We start from the raw sequence: 11,043 nt of genomic DNA on the forward strand, positions 1-11,043 counted from the left end.
TCCTTCCTTTCTTCCATTACACAGGAGGGCTTATCTTTTATCCATTACTCCTCCTATACCACCAAATGGAATTGAATGAAACTTACAGAATCTTGATTACATGTTTCAATTGTGCACCTCCTATTTTAGATCTGAATTGATAGGTCAAAAGGTATGTATGCTATAGCTTTAGTATATATATAACTACACAATGTATTTTTAGTTAAAGTATGGCATTCTTTTAATATATGTAGAACTAAAAATTAAAGGTTTATAGCTGAAGGCTACTTAAAACTGAAATGATTTTTTATATTCATGCTGTCTTTTTATTATACCCCCACTTGCAAAGTGGAGGATATATAGGGATAGGGGTGTCCATCCTTCCTTTCTTCCATTACACAGGAGGGCTTATCTTTTATCCATTACTCCTCCTATACCACCGAATGGAATTGAATGAAACTTACAGAATCTTGATTACATGTTTCAATTGTGCACCTCCTATTTTAGATCTGAATTGATAGGTCAAAAGGTGCTTGTTATCATATGGGATAGTGGAGGTATTAAATTAGTGAGCATTGCTCACAATTTTTCTAGTTTTATACTAGCAGGCACACTGGAAACTACAAGAATTAATCATAGTTCTTTTGTTCCAACCGAGCACATAAATTCCTATCAGTATTGTTGTTAATAACCAGAACACGAAGTTGCATGCATTATCACACTAGGCATACCCCCACTCGTGCAGGAAGTTGATAATAACATCATCCAAAATATTTTACCACACATGCCCCATCTATATAAACTACACACCAAATCTGCAATCAATCCATCCATATAGAGCGGAGATAATTAACAATATCAAATGGACAGGACAAGGTGATTTCAATATACAACCCACTCACTGAGTAGGGTTACCATATCATGAGTTATTTTGGTGGGTGTAAAATTTAAGAAATTTTGGCATTTTTTATTAGGTGAATTCATAGTGATGCCTTTAGTTATTAACCCGAGTGTATTATTTCGGTGAATTTATTTTGGCCTTTTTAGACAGAGCACTAAAATTTACCCATTATATGGTATTATATAGAGTATTCAATTACAATTCTAAAGCCTTTTAATATCTTCTGAATATTAATTTTTAAATTTCAGGTGATTGCATAAACTATTATTACAAAAAGTATAAAGTGAACACTGGCAACATATTTTTTATGGTTTATTCCTAAAATCCAAGCTTTATAGTGAACAATTATAACACAAGGAATGTGAACATAAAATAATTGACTACTATTAAACTCAACATTAGTACAAGAAGTCTGATAAAAGCCATTTTGACATGCTTTAAGATGTAAATTAACACTGTCTGAAAAAAAAAAAAAAAAAAAATGTATGTGTATTACATCTATATACTGTGTAAATGCCATTTCTATTTAAGCTAACCTCTGCAATGAATCTTATTTTGAAAATGTATATTTTTCTTTTGTACAATTATGTTCTTCACAGATCTTTCCTTCATATTTGGCAGAGTTACAAATAAATTCTACATATTGTGTGGGAACATTTGGTATGTAAATGGACTTTTATTACTCCAGTTACAGCTCTTTTTAGAGGGGATTTGTGATTTACAGACTAAATAAACTTTTTTTTTAAGGAAAGAGAGGTAACTCATCTGTCTATCATACTTCATAGCAGAGTAAGATAGTTTTTGTTGGCAATTTTTACATTTGAAACTTTAGTCAGTGCTTATCTTATGTGATCAGAATGACTTAAAAGTAATCCACAATACATTTACTTTTATTTCATAATCATAGTTTCAACTAAGTAAACAGAGAAAATGCAGGATAAAGGGATTTTGTTTACACTAATTTATACATCTGTTATCATTGCCGGAAATGCTATTGGATTAAAAAGTTCATTCTGCACTATTCCTATTGTCATCAACAAAAGCTGTGTTATAAAACTTCTTTATATCAAGGTCATACCACAAAACATGTAAATACAAAAAAAAAAAAACCCAACAACAAAAAAAAACGTAATACAGTGGCTTCCTGTTCTTCACGTAGTCTTTTTGACAGAAAGTTATTTACAATGATAAGGACTACCATGCAATAAACCAAAAATTTCATTTTAAGGGAAAATATCCAATAATGGGCTATATCTTTTTCACATGTCCAATTCCTACCTTAATGTATACTCAAAGGAAAGAGAAAATGTTGTAAAAACACATTTAACTGATAACTGAGGGATTTTACTAATAAGTATTGTTGTTTTACCCATTTAGAAAATTATCTCTGTAATTAAGAGAAATTTTTATTTTTGGTCTTTTGTTATGCAGATAAGAGAATTTGTTTCCATGGATAAGATGGAAATTGATTTTGGTTTTTGAATTCCTATGCAATTAACCAGTGTGAGATTCTGTGAAATTCTGTAAAGAACTAGTACATGTATTATCCAAATAAAAATTTTAATGTAAATTGACGACTGGCAAAAACAGCATCTGATATTGCTATTCAAGTTCGAATAGAGATTTCTCTCAGTCAACTGGAAATACATATAATTAACATTTTTTGACAATGTTAGACACTATGCAATTTGTAAACTTCAATAAGCAATACAGTATATACATGTATGGAGGGTGTAAAATTCAGTGAATTTAAGGCAAATATGTATAAGAAAAATGGTAAAGGTTGCTTAGCGGTGCACAGAATATTTAAACAAAATAGTAATTTGCAGAATTTAATTTAGCATTTTTAGACAGATCACTAAAACCCACTATACACGATTTAGTAATTAAGCATAGCAGTAAAGTATAAATGGTATGTGGCTTTATTTGAGATTACAGTTAAATTATGCAAAAAAGAAATAAATGCATTTTAACAACATAAAGACCATAACACTAGTAGTAAAAATATATGCAACTTTATATGTTACCTGCCATTTTATCCTTAATCATTAATAAAATATGACACAACTTACATTGAATTAATATTGTTATAGAGAAGTTACATGTATCTGGTGGATATACAGTTTAATGAAAAGAAAAATGTCTTCTTTTCTTAGATAAAAAATAATTGTGACGAATCATGTACAACCTCCAACCTTTGGTGAAAGAGAAAAAATACATCTCCATGAAATATAGATAATGACCAAAAAGGAAAGTAAAGTATTTGATATATACAAAATGTACATATATCCACTATATTTCAATTACCGATTGGTTTACATGTTAAGACTTAAAAAAATTCAAGTACAGACTTTCCATAAACAAATATCAATTATCTTGATAAGGGCTTAATACTACCCTAGGCTAGATGCGTAAGTAGTACAAATGGCTCAAGTCAACTAATAAAACCAATCAGTATAACCACTGGGCTGTTCCATCAAGTGAGCAGACTGGAAACAGACATATTACCTCACAATGAATAGAACCAATCAAAGATTAAATAGATACAAATCACAACAAAGATCAATCCACAAACCCAATCAAATGCCGGGAATGTACTACATTGTCACTTTCCAGTCAGTGCAACTCACTTCATGCAACAACACAATGATCATACTGAATTTTTACAGGTTGAATTAACAAGTCATTAAACAGGTTCTATTGTAAAAAAAAATGTAAACAATACATTGCATAAAAATATTTAATTTGTACATGCATGTTACAGTAAACATGTAATGACCTACCTAAATATCATATAACAATAGCTTGTCTACCTACATGTATATTCACAAATATAACATTAAAATATACCAAGACTAGAACACATGCTGTAGTTATCAGATTTCTTTTATGTGTATAAAATGGTCACAAAAGTCTCCATGTTCATAACATGACAATAAATTAAAAAAAAAAGTTATATGATCAGAAAATCTAAAATATAAGTATGTAAAACCAGTTTGACTTAAATCTATAAATGAATATAATATAGTGATGTGCATGTGATTATAAACCACCATTTCAAAGTTCTGTTTTCTGTATACAATTAAAATGTAAAATGTAATTTAAACATCATACATGTATGTATAAATTTTGTATGTCATAAATAGAAACAATAACATCATATATTATACACACAATGTACATGAGGCTCTACTGTGTTAAGAAGTAAAATGTTTTGTAAGTGTCAGATAAAACATTCTAATGGGGTTTGTTTTTGCCTGTGAAAATGTCAAAATTCTTTTGTACATGTATTTTCAAGAGCCCTTGGGAATGTCCATTTTTGGTTCTACATGTATATACATGTACAAGGACACAGGATATAAGGTTAATTTCTAAGCTACATTTTTTTTATAAAACATATCACATTTTGTTTCACAACCAATATGAAACTCACAAAAATGCCATACATAAACCTTAAACTAGTCCAAAAATAAAATAAGAAGTGCCTGAAACAATATTGTAATTAATTTTTCAAACAAGTTTTACAAAAGTATATATTGATTTAATTACATGTATGTTTATCTTTTCAAACTGTTCCTTCTTCCACCTTAACTTTGGAAGAAACATTGTATTCTCTTATTCTAGACCATAAATAAAAATGCTACATTAACTTTAAATATTTCCATTATTAAAATAAAAAAACAACAATTGATGAATATCTAATCTAAAAATGTTGGTATGTATAAATGAAAATGATTAAAATGAAATTAAAACAGTAAGTAATGAGAGTCATTATATTGCACAAGAAATTCCTTCAAAGAATTCAACAGATCAAAGACTGTCTACTTCTGTACATGTTTGGAACTACCAAAAAAAAAAACATGACTTTGTGACAAAATTGATCAAATATGACAGTAACCTAACAAATGATATTTTGTTTTATTGATTATATACATTGTAGCAGTACACTGACAGTGTTATACTGATATTCATCTTATCCTCTTGTTAATGTTTATAGTAATAGTCACTCACTCAGTCAGTGACTGGGATAAAAATTTTGAGAATGTGCCATTTTTGATGATCTGTAATTTCTTCAACATTCATAGTAAGGATTTCTAACTTGAATTGGACATGTTCAGCTGGAATGTGATAAAAAGATCACGGCCTCCTCTTATCCCAATCACTTACAGTGTTAAGTAAAAACCCTGTAAGGTTATTTCTTTCATATCCCTTGTCTTCAATAGGATTATTCTTGAAATGATGTCATCATAAAAAAATCTTCACACCCTGATGACAATCTTCTAACAATGGTAAGGTATAGTGTACATATATTGTACAGGTAAATACAATGTAAAACAACCAATTATACACACTACACTGTACTTATTGCATTTTATTACACAAAGCAATAAAATGCTAAAGGCTATCTAAATTTGTCAGAATGCATATCAGAACAATTATCAATCCAGCAACAATACTGGCATAACTACAATAAACAGCTCTTGTAGCTAACTTCTGGGCTAATCCATAAAGTCCTTTGCCCATATGAATTTTAGCTTTCCAAGCATTCTTATTAGCATATGCCCCAATAAAAAGACAGAAAATGACACTAATGTAACTAAATATGATTATCTGATTAAAAGATTTAAAAGGTTTTGGTGTTAAATCCTCCTCAGGAACTTTCCTAACCATATGTGGAACTGTAATGGTAGTTTCCCTGTATGGATTCTGCAGGGTGTTCTGATACTGCGGCTCTATTGAGTATGATACTACTTCAGGAGCATGATTATTATGATTATCCTCATGACTTTCTAACAGGGATACAATCACTTGATTTTGGTCAGTATCAGCTGTTTTATTCATTTCCTGGTTAACATGTAGTGGCTGCTCTTCGACTGGGTTGTCAGATCTATGATTTGAAGACATCTTATTTTTTACGTACCAAGTAAACAAACCTGAAATACAATCAATTTACTCATTGTATAGGAAGACTATCAAATACTTAAAATATGTCATCACATTCTTAGAACATCAAACCATGAGTTGAACACATGTGCATGTATATAATAGAGTGACAAAAAATGGTAAAAATGCAAGGGAAAAAAAAAACAAATTTCTACATAATAAAAGTGCACATCTTCAATATCTATTTAAACTGTGCAAAGTTTTAATAATATTGATCAAACACAGAATACACTGTACTGTTCAGGAGATAGAGTGATGGCTAAGTTCAACATGCTAAAGATTTGGAAATCTTCAATATGTACATGTATGTAAATACATGTACTGTACATAGTTTGAATATTGGTATGATACTATATGAGTTACGAATATTGGTATGATACTATAGGCTAAAAACCACTAATTCCACTTCCCATAGGCTTCTATGCTAATTTCACAATATTCAATGGCTTCTCTGGACTTTACCTTAACTTTAACCTGCAGATGACTATATATCAGCATGATTCTACATATGTCAGCTCACAATCCTCAGAATGGCATGTGGGGTTAGCAGACTTGCAGTGCAGTACTGGTCACCGGAAGTGAAGGGTCTATAAATAGCATGGGAAATCCCAGTGTTTTCACAAGATAGGGGTATATTTAAAAATCATTATGGAGATTAGGCTTCACATCACAAGAAGCAAAATGCACCTATAAAATGTACAGAAATGTTTTTCCTTTCAGAAACTGTTTAAATTTTTAAAATAAGATGAGAACTTTTTTCACAGCACTATGAGGAACAGGGGTAATTTCTGCGTAGGACTATTTTTGCGTACGTTCCAAATGCTCATTGGTTGAATTGGTGGTCTGTAACCTAAAGAGTCACTTTTTGTCTTAGAAAAAATAAATAACTATACAGGTATCTTCCTACACACATACTGAATGCATTTGCAAAGTTTCAGTGAAATGTGACAAGCACTTTTTTAAATATTTGATTTTTAAATATAGGGTAACCAAGTTGTGCGAGCAAAAAAGTGAAAATATTCTACCATACTGAAATGCATTAAATATTTGCAAAGAACTTTTTCTGACTTTTCAAATAAAAAATATCAATCACAACTTGTTTTTTAACAATATTAATGAAGAAATAGTTTTAAAAGTAATCATTTTCTGAGAAATTGGTCTATTTTTAAAAATTTATTTCTGACATGCCTCCCCCTTTTTCTTGATCACATGTCAAAAATCCTAAATCTTTAAATTTTCACAAAAGGTGATATATTTGGCTTTAAATTTGTAAATACAGTGTTTTCACATTAAAACATGACCAGTAAAGGGCACCTAAAGCAAAAAAAGTGCTCAATAATGGATTTTCCATGTTGCCATAGGGGAATGCTTATATGGCCTTAACCGCAGTAATGAAAGTGAGTTTTTCCTCATTTCTAACCTAATTTTTGCTCAAATCTACACAAAACTTGATTTCAAGTGCTTATTACTACCATATTTAGGTAAATATAGCCCTCAAAGTTTAATATTTGATATTTTTACTAAATTTTCTACACCTTTTACAAGATAGGACATAAAAATCAGCCAAAAAGATCAATTTTCCATAATTTGGACCTATAACTTAAAAAAATGCATATTTTGAAGGATTTTTGTAGTGTATTCCTCTCATGGCAAAGTTAACAAGATCTTCAAGTAGTTTAAAGCTATTTCAAGAAACTTTTCATTTTGCCATGGCTTCATGTTAAGGCTAAAAACCACTAATTCCACTTCCCATAGGCTTCTATGCTAATTTCACAATATTCAATGGCTTCTCTGGACTTTACCTTAACTTTAACCTGCAGATGACTATATATCAGCATGATTCTACATATGTCAGCTCACAATCCTCAGAATGGCATGTGGGGTTAGCAGACTTGCAGTGCAGTACTGGTCACCGGAAGTGAAGGGTCTATAAATAGCATGGGAAATCCCAGTGTTTTCACAAGATAGGGGTATATTTAAAAATCATTATGGAGATTAGGCTTCACATCACAAGAAGCAAAATGCACCTATAAAATGTACAGAAATGTTTTTCCTTTCAGAAACTGTTTAAATTTTTAAAATAAGATGAGAACTTTTTTCACAGCACTATGAGGAACAGGGGTAATTTCTGCGTAGGACTATTTTTGCGTACGTTCCAAATGCTCATTGGTTGAATTGGTGGTCTGTAACCTATATGAGTTACGAATACTGTCACAATGCATAAGGTACTTAACTCCAGTCTTTTTTTTAGGATATTTTTAAAAATTCCAGGTTTCCATGAGGAAAACTCCAAAATTAACTTTCCCACACTTGAAGTCTGTTTTCCAAACTTAACCAATCCTTTAAAAAAAATTCAAGCTTTCTACTTGCCAAAGAGAAAGTGGGGCATAATAATCAACTTTCCCACATCAAAATTGCACTAGCCCTGGGTGATTGGAAAATGGAAACTCCTAAGCATGATGAATGCTCTGATGAATGAACAGAGTAAAGTTGCTAATAAATCTGCTTCACATTTGGTGATGCAGGTAAAATGCTTATATAGTGATTTACTAGAAAAACAACTCTGACTTGAGAATAGATATATCGAGAAATTTCTGTATCAATAACGAGACTAAACTGAAGTGGACAATAAAGTGCAAACAAACGCTATATTTAAGTTTTTTCTGTATGAATTATCATTATGGTATTTAATATTTATGATACAATAAGTCTTTTTTTTACTTTGAATCAAATATGTATATATCATATGTCTGTAATATTTTAATGTGCTTCACTATGCTTGTATATGTTGATATTTAATCAAATCTATCTATCTATCTGACATGGGTTGTGTCCTTAGTGTATGAATTATGATGTACCCTGGTCCTCAAACCCGCATGGGAAGAAGTTTGTACATCTATGTAATTTATAGTCAATTTCTTTATTTCCGTTGTAACAAGGGACTCAGATCTTCTCGACTTTTAGATGTGTTTAATTGTGTAGTATTTTCCATAGTGGCCAGATTTTAAAGGGTAAGTGTTGTGATCATGCTCAGCCACATTTTTTGCACCTGTCTCAAGTCAGGAATTTCTGGCCTCTGTATGTCTTGTATTGTTTTCACCTTTAGTTTATTTTTATATTACTTGAGTATGTAGGGGCAACTCTTTCACTGTACCAGTGTATAATAATATTTTGGGGCCAGCTGCAGCCTGCCTGCGCCGTGGTGTGAGGGTTTCCTCATCATTCATTGATGACCAATGGGTGACCCTGAACTGACATTTTCATCCAAGTGGGGTCTTGTTTCTTTGACATATTCACCATACCTCTTCTTATTGTAAAGTTTGCACGTGCAACAAAAATAAAGCATACCTGCCAACTTACACAATTTAAAAATTTTTTTTATGATATGTCCAGCTAACCTGGGACTAATAAAGCAAAAGTAATATTTAAACTCAGTGCTAACACAATTTTTCGGGACCAATTTGTCCCAAAACCTAGTTATAATTAAATCTGAATCAACTCTCAATCTGAATTAATTATCTAATTTTGCATGAGCAAGTATGGGTTTTCACTCAGTGGTAATCCCTTTAGGGATTTTACACGGTGAAAGTCCAGAAATTTCAAAAAGGGGGAGGCTGCATGATGACTTTTCTAATAAGAGATCCTGCGACTTCAAGCGATTTTCTATATTATCAAAACCCATCCTTGTCACTTACGGAAATCTACAGAAGTTGCTTAATATTAATTCAATTACTGATAAGAGAGTAGATCTCATCATTTTCAAGACAGAACTCAGAAACATCTCTCCATCCTGATCAACTAAATTTTACTCCCCAATGAAAATCGTTGTATGATAGCTCATTTTTGAGAGCAAAATATCAACAATCTGTTAGATGTTTTTATCTTAAATTGTGGGCATGAACTTGTTTCACAGTTATTTGCAAGCCAGAACTACTCCTTGACCAGTAATCACAGACAGCACAATATTTCAATAATTCAACGAATCTAATTCAACTTATGAGAAGTTTTGGTTTTCGTATTTTCATTTTTGTTCACGGAAGGTCACAAATTAAGAATTATCATACCCGTCCTTTTTTGACTAATTTACTACACGTAGATTCTTCAATAAATCTTCATGTGCATGATATGTGCATTCGAATGATGACAATTCTTCTCCAGTTTTGGAAAAAACAAATGATTCATTGAGGAGTGATTAAATCTCGCATCGGATCGGGTGGTATTCCGGAACATCCAGGTTACAGACCACCAATTCAACCAACGAGCGTCTGGAACGTACGCAAAAATAGTCCTACGCAGAAATTACCCCTGTTCCTCATAGTGCTGTGAAAAAAAGTTCTCATCTCATTTAAAAAATTTAAACAGTTTCTGAAAGGAAAAACATTTCTGTACATTTTATAGGTGCATTTTGCTTCTGGTGATGTGAAGCCTAATCTCCATAATGATTTCTAAATATACCCCTATCTTGTGAAAACACTGGGATTTCCCATGCTATTTATAGACACTTCACTTCCGGTGACCAGTACTGCACTGCAAGTCTGCTAACCCCACATGCCATTCTGAGGATTGTGAGCTGACATATGTAGAATCATGCTGATATATAGTCCTCTGCAGGTTAAAGTTAAGGTAAAGTCCAGAGAAACCATTGAATATTGTGAAATTAGCATAGAAGCCTATGGGAAGTGGAATTAGTGGTTTTTAGCCTCCAATACTAGTGCTCTGAACTAAACCGGACTAGTACTTTTGTGTACTAGGCCTATAAGCTTTAACTTTCAATAATACCCTCGTGTTTTTTGTTTTGTTTTGTTTTTGTGGGTTTTTTTTGTATAGTTTGGATTTTTATAATGTGGAAGGTAATATTAAAAGTAACCACTTTTATCAATTACCCGAAAAAAGAAGATTTTGCCTGTTTGAAGACATATCTAAATCAATGCAACAGGGAATAAATAAATACGCTTTATTTAGACTCGGTATATATTATTTAATAATAAGGAACATAATCTCTGGTGAGCTTTTGACCGATATGATATACTTTATATTACTATCATATATATATATATATATATATATATATATATATATATATATATATATATATATATATATACACAAACGTCTCAGAATGTGACGACTATTCGCTACACTGCTCCATCGGATCATATTGATACAGGGAAGATATATAAACGTATAGAAAGGTCTGAAAAATTCCCAACGATGTTAGA

General features: G+C 31.4%; 1 protein-coding gene across 1 annotated transcript; it reads right to left on the reverse strand.

Moving 5' to 3' along the window:
* Positions 1–1,179: 1,179 nt before the first annotated feature.
* Positions 1,180–10,027, reverse strand: LOC148615296 (uncharacterized). The gene is made up of 2 exons (XM_088590125.1): positions 9,889–10,027; positions 1,180–5,814 (listed from the first exon to the last, which is right to left on the reverse strand). The coding sequence occupies exon 2, from the start codon at positions 5,783–5,785 to the stop codon at positions 5,276–5,278; it is 510 nt and encodes a 169-aa protein (XP_088446251.1). The 5' UTR covers positions 5,786–5,814; positions 9,889–10,027; the 3' UTR covers positions 1,180–5,275.
* Positions 10,028–11,043: the final 1,016 nt, after the last annotated feature.

This window comes from Perna viridis, chromosome 6 (assembly GCF_037379345.1).
Source record: "Perna viridis isolate PV_CMFRI_1.1 ecotype Kerala chromosome 6, ASM3737934v1, whole genome shotgun sequence".
In the NCBI taxonomy this organism is placed as follows: Eukaryota; Metazoa; Mollusca; class Bivalvia; order Mytilida; family Mytilidae; genus Perna; species Perna viridis.

Bases quoted from the DNA above. Each gene is read 5' to 3' on its own strand.
- LOC148615296 (XM_088590125.1), bottom strand. From the start codon at position 5,785: ATGTCTTCAAATCATAGATCTGACAACCCAGTCGAAGAGCAGCCACTA.